Source organism: Calypte anna, chromosome 3 (assembly GCF_003957555.1).
Source record: "Calypte anna isolate BGI_N300 chromosome 3, bCalAnn1_v1.p, whole genome shotgun sequence".
Classification (NCBI taxonomy): Eukaryota; Metazoa; Chordata; class Aves; order Apodiformes; family Trochilidae; genus Calypte; species Calypte anna.
The window spans coordinates 72532423-72556546 of record NC_044246.1 but is presented as its reverse complement, the minus strand read 5'-3'; the positions used below and the strand labels follow the sequence as shown (position 1 = coordinate 72556546).

Below are 24124 nucleotides of genomic sequence, written 5' to 3'. Positions count from 1 at the left end.
TAGGTTGCTTCTACAGGCAGTGGAACTAAAGACAGTTCCCTGCTCGAAGGAATTAGAGGGGAAGTCAAAGGAGATAAACTTCCCTAGACAAACTTCAGCCTCTGTGGATACATTGTATAAGCTCCAGGAAGAAATCAGAAATTCCAGCAATACCAGGATTGAAAGTAGTTTTAACACTGGTCATCTGTGATCAGAAATATTTGTTTTACACCTCTTAAACTTCTGTGACATAAATTAGGCCAGGAAACAGGGTTGTAGAAAGAAAAATTCCCAACCCACCAGAAAAAAATATGACAAATGCTTATTTCTTGCATTACAAAATTATTTACATTGAACACTTTCATTATGAGAGAAAACAGCTGCTGTGCTTTGGGTGTAACACGAAACCTTTCAAATAGCCTGAAAACAGCCAAGCATTCTATCAGTGCTGGCACACACCGACAGACCCATAGCACAGGATTTACATAATACATGTCAGTTTTAAAAAGTGGCCAATCTAGGTTTTGCTGTTCACTTAATTTACATTTTATTCCCACTCAGAAGCCTTAGAAGCACATTACAAAACAGAAATACCTACTTAATTTCAGATCTACATATGCCTTCCTACATTGCACCTAAAAGGTACAGCTCACCCTTTTTAAGAGAGGAAATTTGACTGAACACACATAAAATGGGCAGCACGAATATAATGACAAAGTTTAGCTTGGGTGAGGGATTGATCTCTATTTTCCTTCAATGTAATTCAAGATGAGACCATGCTCCCCAATTTCCCAACCCCATATACTGTGAGACAAGGAACCATGTTCATTATGATGTTTAGATCCTGAGAGCAGCTCTGTTCCAGAGTTGTTTCAAAAAAATACACAATTTTTTACTGCCAAACAGCATGGGCAGCTCACAGACAGACAAGTCCCAGGAGGACTGTGAAAGCCATTAGATTGTGGAGATTAGCACCATTTTTTAAAATACCATATGATCAGACCTTGCCTCGTTTTAATTTTATTTTTTTCCTTAAAAGTAAGGAGAAAGCTGCAGAAATATACACACCAAAGAACAAAGGGAAATGCACAGCATGGGCACTGGACAAAGCTTGCCTTTTCCCATTGAAGTCTCTCTATTACCATGACAAAAGACAATTAAATCACTACTATAACTGATACTAAATTGGTACTTACACTTGTAGGGTCCCACAACCATTCATCTATTACACAGATTATGTAAAAAAGAAGAAAATTCCCTCATCCAAAAGAAAACTTTTTACAAACAGATACTACTTATGGTCCTCAACTGGACACTTATTCTTTTGTTTTGTTTTGTTTTGTTTAATAAGAGGGAGATAGATTATTTGGGTGATTACTGTGAGTTTTTGGTTTGGTTTTAATATGGATTTTTTTGTGGGTTTGTTGGTTTGGGTTTTTTTAAGGGATAAAGATTCATTCAACTTCATATTTTAAAAAAATGCTATCCTTTAAAGAGGTAATCTGCCAGTGTGCATACACAGCAAATTTCTCTATAAGCTGAATTTTCTTCTCCCAGAGGTATAGAAAATAGCTGTTTAATATTCATTGTATCTTTTACTCATCAGGTAGAGGCAGAATATAGAAAGATATCTCTTGTAGGAAAAAGATGTTTTATAAAATACAAACTTTTCTGTTTAACCTCTTAGAACTGCTAGGCTAAATCATACTGAAAAGCCACATCACATGAAAGAAATTGGGAAAAATCCCTAACCACCACTAAAACTGAGATCTACTTTTTTCAACAACTTGACTTGCCCCATCAAAAGCAGTGACAAAGAGACAGTTGCCATCTTACACTTTTGTTGGCTACACATTTTGCAGCTTCAAATTGAAGGGACAATTAATATCAACAATTTCAAAGCTACCACCACAACCACCTGCTCCTTACCACCGTTCACACGAAAGCTACACAAACCCTCATCTCCTCCTGCCACAGCTAAGGCAGGCTGAGAAACCAGAATGGATGCAACAGTTCTACAAGTATTCAACCACTATTCTCAGTCTGTGCCCCAAGTCAGAAGTTAACCCAGCAATTTAAGCCACTGAGGGTACCCTCATGCGGATAAACTTCTAATTTCATGCTAACTGATAACAGTTTTAAAACAGTTGCTATTAAATGAATGTCAAGTACATCTATTTCATATACTGAGAAGCTAAGGCTGCCCAGAAAGAGGAATCAACCCCCTTGCTTCGTCTGATAGGTAATAATGAAATTAATCATCCACCGCCTTCCCAGTTTGACTTGTTTCACCATCTGTATTCTTTCATCAATGACTACATTGTAGGAAACAAGAGCAGAAACAGGCTAATATGTATTTCTGTTTCTGGAATGACATTCTGCCTTAATGAAAACGAGGACTACGCGTCCAGGAATCCAGAGCCAACCTCCCCGACACGAACTAAAATTTTGCTAGCACAGATGCTGCCACCAAGTGGCCACTGACCAGCAGCAGCTGCTGCGCGGCTGCCAGAGCTGAAGGAACGGGATGTACTCAGTCCAAGTCAGCCCAGCTCAACACAAATGAAAACCAAAACACAAAGCAGACATAAAGATCAGAAGGCTCTGTGATACAAAAAATTGCAGGTCGACCCATGACACTGCTGCAAGCTACAAAAAACTATCTAGAGGGTCACTACAGAATTCAATTAGACCAATGTCTATCCTAATTTCTAGGTGATTTTCAGACTCTGGCTGTGTTTTTCCATATTCATTTTTTTTGCTGCAGAAAGCTCAGAGGTTTTCCAAGCTCTTACTTTTAGATTTAAAAGTTAGATTATCTCCATACACACCAAGTGACTTGCAAATGGATAAAAAAAGCTTTGTGCAAGCTTTTACTGAGTCAATTACCCATATATTACTGTAGAGCAATCCAGTGCCACAGACTGCCCTAGCCTGCAGCACACTTCTCAACATTATCTGTAATTTTATTTTTAAGAATCCCTACTGTTTTACCTTCCCGGTGTGTATGTTTATACATACACACAACATTGGGTGTATTTGTAACTTTGAAAATAAAATAATTTTGCTTCCAAAAATTCTGTCAGAAAGAACACCAAATCTGAGCACTTAGAGATTTTAAATAGTACTGTTTCTATAATATGCTAAGCTAGACAAAAGGGGGGAAGAGGGTCAGCAGCTTCTTTATTAACTTCTTTCAAAAGGTGTATGCCATTTATGATTACAGAAAGTTAGTGCAATTGCTTCTCTCATACTATTATCTTCCAAATATACCTTTATACTCACCTTATTTTCCTGTGTAACAAGTATACTTGCACCACCTGGCTTCAATGGTACTTCTTCCATAGCTCCAAACACATCAGTCTCAACAGAGAAGGTCAGCTCTAAACCCAGATCACTGATATCATTATCTAAAATCCACTGCAAGTTCTTTGCATACTCTGGATCAATAGATGCTACATCCTGATAATTTACAGGTATACCTATAAAAAAACAAAGACACAAAAGTGCTCAAATAAATAGGATAAGGTAAAAAGGGTTGTTAACACAATATATGGTGTAAGATTGCCCTCTAGAGAGGAACTAGAATAGTGCAGTAACAGGAAAAAAGGGAGGAAACATATTCACTATTAGTAGCAACAGCAGAACTGTACATACTACATTTTTTAAGTACTAAGGAATCAAGGCATACCACTTGAGCAACAATTTACACAGTCTTACTACTTTACACTGAAGGATTTCAGTAAACTTACCTAGCCACAGAGAATACACAGTGTTAAATGCCTTTCCTAAAAAATTGACATTTTCTATATAACTTTTGGAAACCCAAATATCATACTTAGAGTATTACATTACATACACTAATATCTTTTCCCCTATAAAATTATTTAGAACAGAGGGAGAAGGAAGGCAACCTTTCCATACTTAGAAAACTCTTGCTCTTCAGTTTCCTTCTTTTTAATCATGTTTGTTATGACACCTGCTATGCAGTTAAAAAAATTACTCTATGAGTAAGATTTTAAGTTTTCAGACTGAATTTGCAAATCATTTAGAGACATTAGAAGAAGAGTTGCTAGTAGTGTGTGTTTTATCCAAGTACAGAAACTCCCTCTTTAGAGGCCCTTACAGATACGGCACTCAAATGCGAGCAAATGTGCCCAGTTCAATTTGACCCTGGGCTTTCTCCAGAGAATAACCTTCTTCACTACAAAGAAAGCAAACCCTGATTAGTTGACTCTGTCCTGACAGATATTTTATCTCCACCAATACAGAAAGAATATGTGGGGAAAGGGACAGGTAGGGAGTGAGGTTGGTTGTAGGTTTAGAGACAAGCAAGTTATGAGAAGTATTCCCGTTGCTTCAGCATCTTCTGTGCATTTGGAAGTGTCAGAAGGGTGCCCATTAGAAGTCACAGCATGCTGTGGGCTGCAAAAGCAGTACCCCACGGAGTAACACAAAAATCAAAGGTTAGCAGCCAGGTAACTGCAAAGACTGTTATAGTATTTCCCTGGAAGAGCTGACTAATGCTGAAATTGCAAGTATGAAAGCTGTAAGGCATTGGTTTTCTCATAAAAAAATCGAGCAATGCTCCAGTTTAAGAGATAGATAATTTAATGACTTTTCACTGTCATCTCTCACAAAACAAGACAAAGAGGGGAAAAAAACAACTCTCTCAGCTCTCTGTAGCAGTTTCTAGACCACTTTCACTTTTGCCAACAAGTAAGCATATGTGCCCTTCACATTTGAAATGTGGAAATCATGTCATTTCTGAGGGATATCAGCAAAACATGAGGGAAAAGGAGACTGAAATGTAGGAACTGGAGACATCTTTAGAGCAGAAACTGAACTGGAGTGTTATGATTATGATTCAAGTACACTTGCAGCCAGCATGTTGTGAGATGAAATCACTAAACTCACTCATTTACTTGACAGTTTACCATTCAATAGACTCAAGCTAGGCAGTTATAAAGAAATCTCACAAGATTTATGAGAACAAAATTTGAATCTCACTAAATACTATCTTGCTATACCTACAAGGCACCTGTAGTTTGAAAAGGAAATCTATCTTAGCATAAGTGTGATAAACAGGTATTTCTTCACAACATACAACACCAAAAAGACACTACACCAGCTCTGAGACAAGTTCAGTAATTTCAGGGATTTAAATTCAGGGATTTAAGGCCTTCAGCTCAAAATACTTTGACCCCAAAAATTAATTATTTGTTGTGATCAATGACTTAAGTGTCCAAATGGAGATGTATGATGAGTGGTGTTCCTCAAGGGTCAGTACTCAGACCAGTGCTGTTTAACAACTTTGCTGGTAACATGGGCGGTGGAATCAAATGCACTCTCAGCAAGTTTGCTGATGACACCAAACTGTGTGGGGAAGTCAACACACTGGAGGGAAGGGATGCCATCCAGAGGGACCTTAACAGGCTCAAGAAGTGGGCTCACGCAAACTGCAAGAAGTTCAGTAAGGCTCTGCACTTGGGTTGAGGCAATCCCATGCACAAATGCAGCTTTGGAGGAGAAAGCATAGAGGACAGTCCTGAGGAGAAGGACTTGGGTGTGGTGGTAAAGCAGAAGCTTAACAGGAGCTGCCAATGTGCACTTGCAGACCAGAAAGCCAGCTGTGTCCTGGGCCGCATCAAAAGAAGCAGTCAGTCAAGGGAGGTGATTCTCCCCCTCTACACCTGCTCTGGTGAGACCCCATCTGAAGTACTAATGTCCAATTCTGAAGTCCCCAAAATAAGGAGATAGAGCTCCTTGATCATGTGCAGATGAGAGACACAAAAATGATCAGAGGGCTGGAGCACCTACCCTATGAAAACAGGCTAAGGAAGTGGGGGTTGTTCAGGAGACATTAATTTCCAATACTTTTTTGACTTCTAACACATGCAAAAGTAAAAAAAGTAAAGTATCTACTGCTCAGACAACTGGTAGGACTAATAAACACAGTTATTAAAAACGTACCAAGAATATGTTTGTAAAATGATCTTGTGAAGTAGATGTTCACCAGCTGCCTGTGGTTCAATGCTAACCCCAGGATCTGGCCAGCAAAACGGAAGTAGTTCAAATGATCTGGATTTACAGAAGAGTTGCTGTTGGGCTGGAAAGTTGTTCCTATAAAATAAAAATATTACAATGTTTCATTATTTTTTTAAGTGAAGTTCATCTTATCTGAACTTAGTATCTGAAACCACTGAAAGAGGTGTATTCTGGGGTTCTGAAAGACTGCTTGGGTTTTTTTGCTTACACCAAAAAGACATCAGAAACAAATGTATTAGAATGTGATTACATCCTATTATTTGAATAACACTGCTTAGCCACCTCCCAAAGCACTAGACTTAAATAATTACCACCAACACAATTAATCATCAATCATGATCTGATAAAGTTGGTCCTCTATATCACTATATTGTTATGTGCATCTTTTGCTCACTCTAATGGACCATACTTTTATCAACACATGAACATACTCAAAGGAAGGATCAGAATGTATCTACTTCCCTTCATCTGGCTCCAGACAGATGCAGACAGAAGACAGTCTAGTCCTGGTCTCCTTGAAAAAGACCACCTCAAACAAGACATCCCTAAACTTTTCCCTTTAGCATTCAGGAACTCATCTACACCTCTAGGACTGACTGAATTCCTCAACACTTCCCAAAACTTTCTAAGATAGAAAACAAAACATTAATCACCGATGATGATGATGATGATGTGAAAACTTTTACTGATAAAGATTTGCATTATATGAAGCAACCAAAAGACAATGTCAAATACAAGGTAGACCTGTGGAGATTAACATTTGGTTTTACCACAAAAATTGACTGATTGAATTTGTGGATTTCTAAAAAGGAAACAAAGGAATATTCCACAGTTTCCTTACAGGTACAGAAGAATTAAAAATACTTTCTCTCCTGCTCAGAGCATTGTGTCCCCCCACTACCAGACAGAAATAGTATGAATTCATTAAAACAAACAATTCACTCTCCTCTTACAAAAAAGAGGGGAAAGGAAAAAAAAAAAGAAAGAAAAAGAAAAAAAAAAAAAAAGAAAGGAAAAAAGAAAAAAAAAAGAAGAGAAAAGAAAAAAGAAAAAAGACAAGAAAAAGAAAAAAAGGAAAAAAAATTCCTTCAAATTACAAAAATTACGTAATCCTGTAGTTAAAAAAATACAATGAATAGAACACTTCTCTCTATATATGAGATAATTCTGTGAATTGAGTGTTGCTTTTAAAAAGTGTCACTATCATATTCTGAAATTAGTTAAATTACTTTTTTTTCTTGGATTATAACAGTGTTTTTGTAAAAGTCAACACATTACAAGTAGGGGGAAAAAAAGCAGACACATACCATCAGCTGACTGGGTAAATAAGGCATAATCTGGGTTAACTATTTCACTGGATAAAATATCAAACCACTCACGCACCACACCCTGCCCCTGCACATCAAAAGAACAGAACATATTAGTACACAGAACTTCCACTGCACAAACAGTTATGCTGGGTAAATAAGTATTTCTTAATAAAGTATGTTTAGTAAATTATTATAAATTAGGATTTAGTTCAAAGCAATATTTGTAAAAGAATTAGTATTTCCATATATAAATATAAAGGAAAACTATGCCATGTTACCCACCATGCCTTCTTCTCCATGAAATCTCACAGCAATCCCCTGCTTTAGTTTTGCACAGTTTGCTTTAGACACAACTTCACAGCTACTCCTAAAAATAGAATCTAAATACAAAGCACCAATCAATTTTTAACCTTAATTCATTCTATTTCAACGTGTTTCAAAAATAGAGTCATTCCATTTCTAACACAATACCTCTGTGAACCAGAAGGATGTCATTTTCATTGACAGGCCTGTGCACCATGTCCGAATCTGGCTGCCCAACGTGCAGATGTTCATAGAACCATTCACAGCGATCTTTAAATGGCTACAAAACAAAGGACAAACCCTATTATATAGGTGAATTCAACTGAGTAATTCCTCTCTCATAAGCATGACTGGAAAATTATTATCCATACTTCTCAATACATTTTTTGAGATGTGCAGAGTTACTCAGTGCTACCTCAATACAGTATACAGTATTTTTGGAAGAAGAAAGGATTAGACATGGCCTTGAGGGCTTGCTGAAGTCTGGTATGCAGACAGACTAGACCACCAGTTACCCAGAAACATCTATCAGAATTCACCAAATGGGAGAAAAACAGCACAAAAACTCTTCCAGGGCAGGGAGGAAAAGAATCTGAATAAGAAGTAAGTCACTGGCTTCTGTAACACTACTGCTACTACTGTAATCACTGCTGAGCACAGAAGCACAAGTTATATAAACAAGTCATATTTGTAGTAAAGTTCATTGGCAATAAAAAACAGCCCAAATGAATCAGAAACCTTCCAAAGTAATCCCTGGGTGAGAAGAAGGTTCCAGGTTGTTCAACTCAGTATTAGACTGCTGTTTTGCAGTTCTTTTGAGACAGATAGAGAATCACAGAATTGTTTCGGCTGGAAAAGACCTTTAAGATCATCAAGTGTATGAGGGGCTTGAACATCTCTCCTATTAAGAAAGATTGAGAGAACTGGGGGTGTTTAGCCTTGAGAAAACAAAGCTAAAATGCATCTTATAAATGTCTACATGTATCTGAGGGGGGTGTGTCAAGAGGATGAGGTCAATCTCTTTTCAGTGGTGCCCAGTAACAGGACAAGGAATAATGGGTTTAAGATAGAACATAGGAAGCTTCACCTAGGACAAGGAATAATGGGTTTAAGATAGAACATAGGAAGCTTCACCTACACATGAGGAGAAACATCATTACTGTGAGGGTGGTGCAGCACTGGCACAGGCTGCCCAGAGAGGCAGTAGAGTCTCCTTCTCTGGAAACTTTCAAAACCTGCCTGGATGCATTCCTGTGTGGCCTTCCCTAGGTTATCCTGCTTTGGCAGGGAGTTTGGACTGATGATCTCTAAAGGTCCTTTCCAAGCCCTAGCATTCAGGGCTAGAATTAGAATCATAATTCTAAGTCCAACTGTTAACCCAGCACTGCCAAGGCAACCACTAAACCATGGCTTAAGCACCACATCTACACGTCTTTTAAATACGCCCAGAGATGGTGACTCCACCTGTTCCCTGGGCAGCCTGTTCCAGTACCAGACAACCCTTTTCAGTGAAGAGATTTCCTAATATCCAACCTAAACCTCCCCTGGCACAACTTGAGGCTGTTTCCTCCTGTCTTATCACTTGTTACTTGGGAAAAGATACCAACACCCACCTCACTACAACCTCCTTTCAGGTAGCTGCAGAGAGTGATAGTGTCCCACTCAGCCTCCTCTGGTGTGCCTCAATATACAAGCCAATCAAGGAAAAACCACAGCATTTCAAAGCTCAGTCTACTAGGTGAGCCCAGATTTAACAATAGAAAGTTAACTCTGTTTAACTGAAAGCTGGACTTGTAGAAGATAGGTGGTGATCTCAAATGGATTTACACATGCATTTTAAAGAATCAGAAGTACAGAAATCTTATGCAGCATCTTTTTAATCTTTCAGCATTGTAGATTCAGAAGTACTGGAGGTCACGTATAGTCCTTCCATCCTCCCCAAATGGATTTTTTTAAATATCATTGTTTTTAAATAAGACGTTATCTCTATACTCATGGAAATTGTAACTAAGCCACTCCTGACACTTACCTGAGCTTTTATGATGTGCATAAATCTGGACATTAGTTCAGGACACTCAAGAAGAAAATGAAAGTGATCAAAAATTATTTTGGGATTTCTGGAAGAAAAATTGGTTAGAAGCTTATTAGTCAGAGATCTAATAACAATGCATCACAGTACATAAAGTCTACGTAGAGAGAAAAATCAATTAGTCATACAGACAAGTTCCAGACTCTGTTCCATAAGGTTTACCTAACTCTTGTTCCCAAATGACTTCTACTACCTCACCCTTTGAGCATCCAGGATTACAATCCATTCTTCAGCCAGAATCAAGTTTATAAACTAGGCAGTTCCAGAGAAACTCTGGAAAAGCCCAAGTGTAGGAAGATAGTTTAGACTCCTCTAAGAAGATACTAAGTATAACACATTTGAGGAAGAATGAAAGTTTTCATCTGCCTCAAAAGTGAAGGCTTTTTCTGGAGCAAAGAAGAGAAAAGGATCAATGATATTACTATGTTGCCCCATAAAAAAGATTTTGTTAATGAAATCTCCTGGAATCTTACAAGAGGATCTCTTGCATATGTGGAGTTCATTTAAGCCTGAGGTCTGAATCATTAATATATACTTCCTTGAATTTGGCAGGTTCCTGCCAGGACCATACATCACAACAATAACCTAAAAGTACAACTCAGTAAGAAGAAAAGGAGGGGATGAAATTAGAAATTCCATGTTTCTTGGAGCTTACCTGTTAACAAAACACTTAAGGACATCATCGTGTTTGCAGACAAATTCTATGAAACGCGGCGATGTCATCCTGCTCAAAAACCATAAGATGCTTTTGGTTAATAAAATCAAAAGGAATTTGAACCACAGAAATGTTGCACTTTTTAATATAAGTCTATGCAAATAGAAATTGATGTAGTTTAACCAGTTAACCATGAAAAAACACACCCAGCAATATTAAGTTTTTATAATAAACATAGAAAAGGCAAAAAGGTCAATAATCAAGAAGGTCAAGCAATCTTACCACTAACTATTATTGACTACATGAACCAGAAAAGCTCAGGCTCATGGAGATACACATTCTTCTATCCACTGAATCCTTTCCAGCTTTCAATGCAACAATAGAAGCACATAAATGGAGGACTGATATTATATGCACAACATACATGATACATCCGTTGTTCTATATTCTTGTTCATTGTATAAAACTACCACCATGGACCTTGTAAATTGTGGTGAGGAAAACACCCAGGAAGAAATAACATTACAAACTTAGCAAACTTAATAATAAGGGAAAGGTGGCATTTAATGTCTCTATGAAATAAAAAAAAATTTTGCCTTATACACTCATGGGGAATTTTTTTTTCCTCATATATATATATATATATATGTAAATATATATATATGTATATAGAGAGAGAACAAAGGAAAGATTAACCCATATACAAATTTTACTCCAGTTGTTTATATCTATGTTCTGTATTTTTTTAAAAAAATAAATTCTTAATTGGTTCCTGTAGCTTCAGCAAAAACTAATGAATACTTGCAAACAAGAACAAAACCCTCTCATCAAGTGCCTTAAAAGGTGGGAAAAATAAAACTTTAATAGGTCCAAGATAACGATTGCTGTTCCCCATATCAATTTAGACATGAGATGCTAATTTTGTGTAAAACTGAGCTATATTTCTTCTGTCCCTTTGAAGAAACAAGTAATGCCATATCCTTCCCCCTCATCCACATACAAAAAAAAATATAAAAGCAAACAAAATCTTTCAGAAACCAAACATGGACATTTTAAACACACTTCTGGACTGAGAGATGACACAAAAGTATTGAACTGAAAGGAAATTAACCCTCTACCAGTAAACTGCCACAGAAGCTGTGAAACACAATATATATATATATATATATATATATAAGTAATAAATAAAAAAAAACCTCGGCACAACATTTAGCATACACTAACCCATTTTGATGCTGGAAATTTAGAACACTGTATGTCAGCATATTAATAAAGAATCCCCAGAATCAATATGAACATTTGCAGAAAAAAAGAAAACATGGTAAGTAAAATAAACTGAATATTTCCAATATTAACCAGCATGAAATGCCACCTCTATTGTATGAATATTAGGAACAATGGAAAACCAAAAGCTCTGATTGCTCTCTTCCATTAAACACAGACAGTCAAATCTAAAATTAGAGCCACTTTGAATTACTGTGTCTGAAAATGTCATTTGTTGCAATTTCAACTGCTATTTAAAGATGGCAGCAGTACTGAGTTACACCATTGTGCCATTTATTCCTATTAATTATGAAAGCTTCAGTAAAGCAGGGTTCAGTCTCAGATCTTTGCAGTTCTCTACACAGTTCTGAAAAGCCCTACAGCAAAACAGAATTCAAGTTTGCTCTGCCTTACTTTCCTCTCCAACTGAATTTTGGTATCATGAGATACATGGAGAGGATGTAAACACTTCTGAAAAAATTTCTGCTTTTCACTTGGCTGCTCTAAATAATACTTTACTGGCACTTTAGTTTAGTAAGGTTTAATGGACATTTCGAGGGAAGTGGCTAAACAACTGTTCCTTTTTCAAGGTGTCATAACATTAAAAGTGAAAGAACTGAGGTCCTTTTGGAACATGCTGATCCCCAAATCATCTTCCATGGGGGATTGTGCCCCAGACAAACAGTACTGGACAACTTGAAAGTTTTTATTCCACTCAGTTTGTACAGACAGAAGCCTGTACAGAGTCTGGGAATAACCAAGACTTGCCATGTCATGGCAACCTTGCTTCTAGATTCCTCAGGAAGCTTATAATTCCATCATACTTGCCTAATCCTTCTCTCAAGAGGGTCAGCAGATCCTTTTGTCCCAAGTTCACAAAAATAATCTATAACAACCTTGGTAACAGACTGACCTCAGACACACATTTTTCTTTTTAAGCCAGACACTAATGGTTTTAATTTAAGTTGTAGTGCCTGCTCCAGGATTCCAAGAGTGTGTTACTTTGAGATTGAACTCTCCTTGCTAAAAACCTTCTGAAATATATCCAAACAAGTTTGCCCTGGATGCCATTTTCACATACAAAGGTAATTATCATTGTTCTTCCTGAGCTTACAGCCCTTCTTGTTGGATGATCACATTAAATTCAGGAATAATTTAACATCAAGAACCAATAAGTTTCAACAGATCAGAATTACATTACCTGCAAGTATGCCACATGATTACAAAATGCCACTAGATATTCAATAAGAAATCTGCCCCAAAACAGCTACATTCATAGGCAGCAGCACTCGGAAAAAACTGCTGTGCTGTTTGGTGCCATTAAAGCCAGGAAAAAAAAAAAAAAAAAAAAAAAAAAAAAAAAAAAAAAAAAAAAAAGGATTCAAATAACTGAACTAGTGAAAGCATTACAAAGCATACCCTTGACTGTCACTATTATCATCTGGTCAGCACTAACATTCTTCCAAGAAAGCATATATAATTTTAAAACAGTAACAGTCCAGGGAGCAAACAGGATACTCTCCTTACCCCTGAGGCATCTGACAGGAGCAGCACATATAAAAAGCTTGAATGACAGCACTTAGCCTGTTTGCTGTCATGGAGATAACATCCTGGCAATCAGCACAAGCTTCCTGCTTCCCAGCAACATCATACATTTTCGACTCCCCAGCATCAGTGGATGGCTCTTTCCTGCCATCAGTCCCTGCAGCAGCAAAGGCAGGCGTGGGAGTTGCCTCCTGGTGATCTGGTCCTTTTTGCTTCAGTAAAATAGAGGTAATGTTGGCAGAGTCTCTTTTGTTTTTCATCAGCTCTGTGGCAATAAGAACGAGCCATTCATCTAGAGAATGCCAGAGCAGTTCCAGGGGCTGCAATAAACACATGCAAAAACACACACACACAAAAAAAAACCCCAAACATGTCAAGATTAGATAATATTAATAATGTGGTAATCCTCTTAAGACAAATAAATATCATGCACATTTAAAAGCTTTAAATGATCCTTTAGAAGTCACATTAGAGATAAGAGTCAAATACTCATTAAAAATTCTTTACTTGTAGCCATAGGGCACACAAAAATTTCCATATAGGAAGAAAATAACCAAGTAGCAGATGTAATAAAGTTGAAATAATTTAGAAAGAGTGAAACACTGAAATATGTAACTGAGTTTGACCTCACAGTTGTTACACAGCACACTACTGCCTGACTGCTGCAAGCAAGCAAAGACACAATTAATACACATTGAGTTTCCAGAATAAGAACCGTGATCAAAGAATCTCCCACACTGAACAAAACCCAAACAACATCACTGAGATTCAGACTCACGCCCTTCTCTAGTAAGATGTGCTTCATGCATAGTGTAAACTCAGACAGCTCATTTTGGTACTATTCCAGATGCCTCAGAGTATGGGTCAAAAGTACCTTTATGAAGGTATTTAATTTCTTTATGAACTAGAAATAAGTATCAGCAGAATTACATATCAAATTTTAAAGCTATAGAATGTATTTTAGTTTAATGAAGTCACTTTATTCACTACCACCAGCTTAAAACCAATACAACTGAAACCTGGTACAATTCCATCATTACACATTGATTCTGAGGTGCAGGCCTACCAAAAGGGACAGAAAAGGATGAAAGACCTGTAGCTTTCTCAAAAGCATTTAAAAAAACTAAAAGGGCTGAGTGTGCTGTCCCTCAGTGGTGTTTGAGGGAATGTTTGACAAGCATATTGTGTAATGAATACATGGGATATGTATCCTACAATGCTGACTCAAGTCTTCCATAGCATTCTCAAAGTAAGAGTCAATTTCTAAATGCATTCCTTTTTCCTTTTATTATTGATGCATCAACATTTTTCACTGTTTAAAGCATTCAAAGACTTACTAGATACTGAAAATTACGTTCTCATCTTCTGAAGTTGCCTTTAAAAATTCACAGCAAATTATACCAGCAGCCTGCCCTGTCTGAAGTAATGTCATTACACCTAATAGTGACACACTCTCAATGAACAATAAATTACTTCTCATAAAAGCTCTGTATTAAAAAATTTTGTTGAACTTTACTGTTAAATAAATTCACCACTGTGCTTCCATTTTTTCCCAATAAGAATTTCAGGGAAAGCCATGCTGATCTCTAGGACTGGTAGGCTTTGCTGTCTGATACTCACTTAATCCTTGTCCACACAAGGACACCAGTCCTAGTGACCACACATTTCTCTAGATGGTGATCTAGATGGTACCTATCTCCACTGTAAGTACTATTTTCTACGTGGATGGAAAATGAGATTCATTTAATATATGGAAGAATTAAAAGGCAGCTGTGGTTTTAACATTACTCATGAGAAACTAGCTAGTAAGTTCTAGCTAGATTCTAAAAATTTACCTTTCTTCTCCGAAATGTTTCAATGCTTAGCTTGCCAGACACCATTTTTCTGCTGATATCTTGTGTTTCACCTTCTATTTTCCATTTAAAACTCTTGCAACTGACTTGCTTTTCCAAAGCTAGATTTTCACAGATTCTCATCACAAACTCATTCAAAAGTGTAATCAAGCATAGCAACTGCCTTTTTTTTCTAGTATAACTTCAGGATATAAAGCACTCCTATGAATATTGCCCATCATCTTTATATCCATAGCTGTAAGCGTTTTATGTTCACACCCAGGATCAGACCTTTTCAAGTTTAATATGGACATACCCAATCAAACTATTAACAACATCTTTTCAATCAGTATGCCAACACAGAAAACCTTAATGCAGCATTAAGAAAAAAGAATAAAGTTTTTCTACATTTCTTATATTGGATAAAATATATTTTTGCAGCACTTTCTTAAAAAGAGTTTTGAAGTACATCTTTAAAGGTCTTGAGGTACAGACCTATTTAGACCCAACAGAAACGAGTTCAGAAAGAAAGAAAGCAATCCCTTGCACTATGCAATAAGGCCTGATCATGGTCTTCCACATATCCCACAAGGGTACCACAAGACAGAACTGCCACTGATATTCTCAGTCTTGCCTAGATGAAAGTTCCTAGGTCTAGTGAAATGAGGCAACCAGGTGCCACTAATTGCCAGGGAGTGAGCATGAACTTGTGTCAAGCCCACCTGTGTCTAATTAGGGTGGGCCCCCACTGCGCATGAGCAGGACCAGCGGGCCAATAAAAGGTAAGACCTAAGACACAGGCTCAGCTCACACTGGAACTCACTGGCTTTGAGGAGTCTCGAACCCGCGGCCTCCAGCATTGCTCGGGGTGTGTCGTTACATGCTTAGCCAGCTGCGCCACTCAAGCCTCACCCTGACGGCAATGAGCTCTAGTGGAGCAATAAAGGTAGTGCAGTGCTGAAAGCAGCACTTAAAGCCAAGCATGCCAAGATTGTGAGTTCCAGTGTGAGCTGAGCCTGTGTCTTAGGTCTTACCTTTTATTGGCCCCCTGGTCCTGCTCATGCGCAGTGGGGGCCCACCCTAATCAGGCACAGGTGGGCTTGACACAAGCTCATGCTCACTCCCTGGCAATTAGTGGCACCTGGTTGCCTCATTTCACTACACCTAGGTCCATTCTTGAAAGAAGACAGTTTTGAACAACAGATTAGCTTCCTGTATAGTTAAGGAAGGCATATGTAGGGGTCTGCATTCACACAAACCACACAAAAGAAGCAGTGACCTGCATCACTCACTATCTTATGCTCTGGAAAGTACTCAAGACCTTACGTGGGACATGAACAAGCAGTTCAAGAGACTTGTTTTTCTCCATAAGGGCTGTATCAAATTTCAAATTATCCACAACATTTATCCCAACAACTGAAATTTAAGATCAGCAGCAAATTCCGATTTCAAGCTACTGTCCTCTAAAATTTTCAATATGTATTTCAAATTTAAAATCTTTAAGTTCCATTAAGATTATTTTTTAATACAGATTAATACAGATGAATCCCATTTTGAAAAAACACTAAACCTTTGTGGTTTCCTTAGTAATTTACAGAACAGTTGAACAGGCCAGCCTTCTATACTAGCCTTACGCTGTATGTGAAGACATACTCCTGACAGGTCTCTAAGTAGCACTGTAATAATGTAAAGATGTAGTGGGCTTTTTCTCCTTTTTCCAAATGCAAAAGGGATCATCACAACTATGTTCTTAAGGAAAGGACAAAAGAGAAAAAGGAAAGGGAAGGCAGAAATGAGAGAGAATGTGAAGTCACCCAATTGACTCAGCACTGTGATTTATCTCATTTACAGTTACTGTAAATTCAGGGAAGAACAGGCTAATCCAAACTCAACCAAAGATTAAGTTAATGTTGCCATGCCAGTGTATCCCACTCCCAAACGTGCACAAGCCTTCATCAGCAGTGTTGTATTTTTGAGTTTGAAACTTAAACCAACCTTAAAAATATCACAAAGATGACAGTTGCTCTAATGAAGGTCTGCCTCAGCTTTAATACTTCTAAAATAACTAAATTAAAGTAATAGCAATAATAATTATTAAATAATTGTAAAATTTTTCTTTCTATAGATAATGCAACAGTAGTATACATTTTGTTTATTTAGTAAGAAACTGAAATGTTTCTACACAATTAAGAATTACCAATATTTTCCTGGGCAATTGTGCCAGTGGTGTAATGTCTGCTGCAAAAGACTCCATTCCACATTGAATCAAGAAACAATTCTTTCAGTGTACAACATAGTTTAAGCACACAGGTATAAGATTCTGCTGAAATACAGCTTCCTTCACAAATTGCAGTTGAATGTTTTTATTTTATAGTGAGTTCTGAAATGATCTCAAGTTGAAAAGCATGAAACCTCCACTTTTTTTTTTTGTTTTTTGAGGCCACAAACAAGCACACAATGCAAGGGGATGAGAGCTACTCGGAAAACCTGGAAGAAACAACATAGCAGAATAGATACACAGAAAGGTAACAGAGTATCTCACTGCAGATAGTTCCTATATTAAACACATTTAACATCTGCTTTTAGTTTAATCTGGTACATTTAAAACAATTTTCATTAACACATCTTTAATAAAAGAATTCTTGTGATTTGGGTAGGACTTTGTTTGCTGTATAAGGAAATCTGGTTAAACTCACGATATGCCAACCCAACTCAACATATTTTAGAGAACAACTTTTAATGACAGTTATTGCTTTGCATACTGTAAAATGCATTACCTTTTGCACACAATATTTTTCACAATCAAGCTTTTCACAATCAAGTTTTATATCTGTTACATAAAATGTAATTAAAATGTTTAAACTATTAAAACTATTAAATGTTATTAAAAACTATTATTATTATTAAAACTATTTTACTACCAGAAAGCCAAACATTTGTGCTTGGTTTTTAAATAGTCTAGCTGAAAACAACTATAAATCAACAACCTTGAGAAGGTAGTAGTAAGCTGCTATGTTTCAAAGCATATAACAATAACACTGAAGAACAACTTTGGAAAAAACTTCAAGATCACAGTGAAAACAACGGACAGATTAAGACTTAAATTATTTTCATTTACCCCATGAAGCTGGGTAAAACAGAATGATCAGAAATCCTAATTATTCCTCAAATACAATTTTGAAATTACATTAATAAAATCTATTGCACTCATATTACCAGATTTTTAGATTACTACACTCTTAAATAAAACAGAACTAAAAACGAAGTTTACCAAAATCAGCTGGGTAACTAAGCCTTCAGCATTTAATAAACAACACATTAAACAGGAAATAAACAGAAATCATAAGATGAGAGGTGCGTTGTGGCCAAACTAATCCAGTAGAAAAAAATATCATTAAGGAGAAGGAAAGAGGTAGACTTAACTTAAGAAGGGATAGGGACATCAACCAAACTTACTTCCTGTTCATGAGATGTCTGATTAATGAATGCATGCTTTGTGAAATTCATCTCTTTAACGTCTATCTTCCTAACAACATCATATACTTTTCTGACCTTGAACACCTGACTTCTTGGAGTTTTATTTCCATTGTAGCCCATGTCATTTCCATTACTGGGAGAGGATGGGCCAATGCGAAAGACATGGCAAAATATCCTCACGATCCTTAAGAGACTCTTCATTTGGGCTTCGTAATTACTGGACAAGCTGGAAGCAGAAAAACAAAATATTTATGTTTCTTTTCCTAGATGAAACAATTCAGTACATTAAGGAGTAAGCAATCTAACATTTCAATATTATTTTATTAAATTTATTATTAACTTTAATATTTCTGCACCAGCCCAAATGTCAAACATTAAGCATTACAATTTCACTAAAATGTACTAGAAGTTTTAACCAGAAGTGAAACAAGAACAGCAAATTCCAGATCTTGCAAAGTACTTTATCCACATGTACACTTTTTATGAACTAGAGGTAAGAAATTCAACTTAATACAGTAAGGATCTCAGTTTGTGAAGTAAGGATCTCAAAGTCTGGAACAAACTGGTATGTCCAATTGAAAATGTTTTTCAATCCAGCATGGTAAAAATGTACTGATTAACCAGATCTTCTGCCACACCCCATCCTTACCTAGCTACTCTCCTAACTGCCCATTAACTAACCCAATTAGGTAAGTGATGAGGATGGTAAAGATGGTACCATTTCTGCTCAAGAGAAACATCTAGAAGATACAGAATAAAATCAACAGTAAGTTTTTATTTACCTAATAAATAAATACATTAAAAGCTTTATGGTTTCTTTACTGAACTGGCCAACACTGAACTCTGTACCAATACAGTGTATTCTCCATCAAACTGAACTTAGTTTACTTTCCTTAAACCCAAGCAGTAAGAATTCCTCTATCCTGAACACATAACAAAAACTGCAAGAAATTTAAACTTTTTCTACTGAACTCTACTACTTTACAAATATTATGTATGTATTCAATTCTATATCCTTAAAGTACTTGCAACTTAAAAGCATGCTTTGTAGCTATAACATCAGCATACACCAGAAAAATGGCACTTCAGAGGATGCTGCAAACCTCTGATGCAATTAGTAGTTCATTCATGACAAATCTAAAACAGTCATAACATCACAGTACTTTTATCATGACTTCACTTTCCCTATGACACAGCTTGTTTACAGCACAGCATTTTAATGACTGTGAATGAGGTGTTAATTTTATAAAGCCACACACCAAGGATTCTACAAAACTGATATACAAAGTACAACTATCTCGTCACAATTTACATTTCAACCAGATAAGCTTTCAGTAAATCTAATCTAAGAAATGAAAACAAAGAGTAAACAGCCCAAGAGCAGGAGGGTTAAGTTTTCAAGCAGGTAACAGAAACTCCCTGACTCATGGGACAGAATTTTATCACCAGAAGCTCTGGCCACAGCCACAGATTAGCATTTGGAAAAACCCTTGCTTGTATGCCAGTTGAGGTTTCTCATCCCTCAGCAGCAGCATGTTCTTGGTGAAATTTCACTTTAAATTCCCTGGTCTCCAAGAAGAGCACTTACATAGTCAGAGAAACCTTGAAGTGCTTTTAAAAGCTTACAGACTTTTTACTAGCACATTTGTTAGCAATTCAGCTAGGCCAAATCTGCACCAACAAGACCACATCATGCCATACTGCAATTATTTTTTGGAGAGAGGCAATAGCATGATGATAAAACAGGTTCCTTGCTTGAATTCAAGCAGAAACCCAATGGCACTCCTGGCTACCTAGAAGCTAGAAGCCTAACAAAAAACAACTTAAGACAGCTTCAAACTAAATAACCAACAAACCCAGTAGCAAGAGGTTGTGGGACAGCACTCAGGAAACTAACACTGATGAGCCACTCTTTAGTTTAGCCATGCCAGAATAATATTATTGGATGTTTTAATGTACAGGGTACTTTTCACATACTAATTGTTGGAAGGAGGAGAGAGCAGAAAGAAGCTTAAGCTCAGAGGTCAGTATTCACCAAGTACTAATTTCACCCTCATTATCTCAACATTAAAGCAATAGGAAAACAGTTAAAGTAGACTGAAGCCTCTGACAGGGAACAGAATTGAAGATAACACAGACACACTTTTTGTTAAACTGTTTCTTGTAACAGAAAAACAAAATAATTCCATTTCCCTATAGATATATTACAAAATACTTAGAGAACTGTGACAATAAGAGTCCATAGGACATCCTAAGTACAGGCATCTCTGGAAAGACCTGCTCATCCAGCTCAATGCAAAAGCTTCCAATTTGTCCTCGGCCTCTGCTGGTCAACCCAGATGCAGCATTACAAGAGTACATACCAGCTCAAATTCAGACAGTACAGGCTCATAAGTAGGGTTTCTACAGTCATTTCAAGGAATACTGCTCAATACAGAGGAGCAATAACAGTGACAAATGAAAACTAAAGACATAGTAACAGTCTAACTTATCTCTGAAGTTATTGAAGTATAAATAAAAGCTGTCTTATATTATCTAACTAGCTACCATGATTTCTGACAACGTCTGTATACAAAGCAAGTTTGAAAACCTTTCTTGCAGAATGGTTTTACATTGTATCAGTTTATATGTAGGAGATCTCTCTGCTCTAATGGAGTCTGGAAACCAAAGAAATATGTAATGTTGAAGCCCAACAGCAGCTACAGCAGGAACAAAATGTCATTTATGTGTATACATTTTAACCATAAACATTTGAGGGGTTTAAGTCCTTTATGCTCATTCACTGAAACAAACACCATCAGGGAAAGACTGTGATAGAATAATTAATTTCCTAGCATTGTCTAGTTCTGACCTTCTAGCTACAAGTTCCACCCAAATTTAACATTACTGATAAGGCCATGGGAAAAAAAAAAGGAAAGGAAAAGGGAAAAGGGAAAAGGGAAAAGGGAAAAGGGAAAAGGGAAAAGGGAAAAGGGAAAAGGGAAAAGGGAAAAGGGAAAAGGGAAAAGGGAAAAGGGAAAAGGGAAAAGGGAAAAGGGAAAAGGGAAAAGGGAAAAGGGAAAAGGGAAAAGGGAAAAGAAAAAAAAGCATCTTGAACTAAATATATATATATTCTTTGGTACCCATCTAAGGAATGGGTTCTACAACCTATGCTGACAGGCCTCTCCAGTTAAGGAAGAAGCTTCCCAAGCTTCTCTTTTCCAAAAAGCCAGCCAGAATATATTAGTAAGGAACTTCCTGTCATGCCTTCAGGGTCTTGACCACTTTCGGAAAAGATTCTCATAAAGCATAAAAGTCAGAGCAAATTCTGGTCGCTATTGAATATAGTAAAATGTTATTGGTGTTCCAATAGACTACAGATGAGGTGTTTTGCACAAACTTCCTCAAACAAATGCCCCAAAAACTAGGAAAGCATGCTAGGAAAACATGCTTGCCTGCTTTCCCCAAGTAACTGCTCTTTTTGCTGCTTAGGCAGCACACTGCTAGATGAAAATTTTTGGTCTCACATATTAGTAGCCATGGAAGGAAATCAGAGCTGGCAAGCATCAGAAAAGTGTCTGAAGGACCAAAACTCTCCTCAAATATACAAGGCAAGCATAGAGAAAGCAAAGATGTTGAAGAGAAGAGATGGGGGGAAAAAAAGAATGATTGATGGGTGACTAAATACATTCCTTTCCTAGAGCTGGCATAGCCAAACTAACCAAGCAGAAATACACTTCTGTGCAACTGAAGTTTTCAGGTGCCAGATGCTATACAAGAACACCAACTTTCTCTGCTAAAGCCCTTGTGAATACAGTGATCCAAGCAGGCACTGTCACACAGAATCAGACTTGAGATCCATCTATCCTATCCCAGCATGTGCCCAGCAGGTTTAAGATTATTAAAAGTATTAAGTTACACTAACTACCGTGTAGCAGCTTATCAGCCTGCTTATGGTCCTCTCCCACTTACCTAAGCAGTTTATGACCATTTGTTGTAGCAACTTCAGCAAGACTTGTGAGGATTTTGAGATACTGGCTTTCACTCTGCTGAGACAAGTGCTCCAGAACTTGCCGCAACTGATACATTAGAAAAAAAGAAATTGCACAGTGTCATGAAGCATCAGATCAGCATTTAATTTAGAACATAACCATCCCAGCATTAATATCTAGCAGTATTAATGTAGGTCTATGTTGTTCAGTGTCTAATCTAACACTGGTTAACATTTTATTACAATTTACAAAGGTTACTGAAAGGATTCACATTTCAGTGTCACTGTATTTACTACAGGCTGTGCAATACTATAGAATGCTATGAACACTGAATGCTTAACCTTGCACCATTAATTTGTAAGAACAACTTATTTGCATCTGTAAAAATGAGTGGGATATATTCCCAAATTCTGAAAGTAAAGATTATAAGTGGAGTTTCATAATTCATAATTTACCTGTCTCCCCTGTGCACTCCTCAGTTTAAGACACTATGTAGATGACCCAAGGATCCTAGAGTCCTTGCTACCTTTATTTTTGCCTTCATTTTTGATATATAAATCCTCAATCTTGTAGTGAAAGCAATGGCATTACACAGAAAAATAAAAACTTCAAAAATGTAGCAAACCAAGGTCAGCGAAGTGGCAGCCAATACTTAATAAATCTGTTCTTTTTCTTTTCTCTCTGTTTTTCTGTTTGTGTATGGCTTTTTATTAGTCTCTGATGTGGTTTGCAGTTACTTTCAAGCAAATAATATATTAAAAACCCACATCCAGCTAGATCTGGAAGGACAAAAAAAAATATCCCATGCTTCCTTCCCCCTACACAATCAAGAAACAAGAATTCTCTTCCTTACTTTTTCTTTGCTCTAAATTGTACTAGCCATAATAAGAAACAAGGTAAAGAAGATGCACCGAAAAAGGAAAAGAACAGTTTAATCTACAGTAGTAATAACCAAAGGCAATTGCAGCTTCAGTCTTTCAAACTCTAATTGTACAATGCAACTTCATACAGAAGAGTGTTCATACACCCAATGTTCAAGTTCATTCTAGATGATTCAACCTTGGAGACACATCCAAAGTGGGTATCTGCAGATAATCACTAAATGAAGGAAAATAGGCCCTATTACACAAAGAAATTGTATATATAGAATGCTCTACCAGGATCTTTGTATTGAATCCCACAACAATTCTGCTCTTGCAATTCTCTCTCTGTCTAGATCACTCTGGCAAACATACAAAATTAAAACACTTAATTAAAGCAGATTACACATTTAGATCAAATTCTTAAGTTTACAACTACGTAATGACTGTAAATTTTCCACAGGGTGGAAAAAAGTGCATAGGGGCCAACTATTGTGACATTGTTAGTCAACTGCTGGTAGTGTCTTCTAATCAGGACACTCATATTAAGCATTCAGACCTCTACGAGACAGAGGGATCAGTAGCTATAAAACACATAGTGTCATATTACCATGTTTTCCCGTAGATCTTCATTCTGTGTCATCTGAATTATTGTCTGGAAAAGTCGAGGATGGTATTGTATTAGGACTTCACAAGTCTCTCCATATCCACCCTAAAAAGCAATAAATAGTTAAAAAAAATTTAATTAAAAGAAACATTAGAATTGGGGTTTATGCTATGACTGGCATTAAG

At 36.9% G+C, this 24124-nt stretch overlaps 1 protein-coding gene across 2 annotated transcripts in view; it reads right to left on the bottom strand.

The window, feature by feature from the left end:
• Window positions 1–24124, bottom strand: part of HACE1 (HECT domain and ankyrin repeat containing E3 ubiquitin protein ligase 1) — a 44801-nt gene that overhangs the window by 5653 nt on the left and 15024 nt on the right. The window contains exons 9-19 of one of the 2 annotated variants that reach the window (XM_030447100.1): window positions 23943–24044; window positions 22453–22559; window positions 18577–18727; window positions 13175–13512; window positions 10385–10453; window positions 9670–9757; window positions 7809–7920; window positions 7620–7717; window positions 7335–7422; window positions 5953–6102; window positions 3265–3461 (exon numbers count right to left, since the gene is read on the bottom strand). In XM_030447100.1, coding sequence (XP_030302960.1) covers window positions 3265–3461; window positions 5953–6102; window positions 7335–7422; window positions 7620–7717; window positions 7809–7920; window positions 9670–9757; window positions 10385–10453; window positions 13175–13512; window positions 18577–18727; window positions 22453–22559; window positions 23943–24044 — 1500 coding nt within the window. Of the gene's footprint in view, window positions 1–3264; window positions 3462–5952; window positions 6103–7334; window positions 7423–7619; window positions 7718–7808; window positions 7921–9669; window positions 9758–10384; window positions 10454–13174; window positions 13513–18480; window positions 18728–22452; window positions 22560–23942; window positions 24045–24124 lie in introns of both variants that reach the window. The other variant, XM_030447099.1, reaches the window with a different exon arrangement.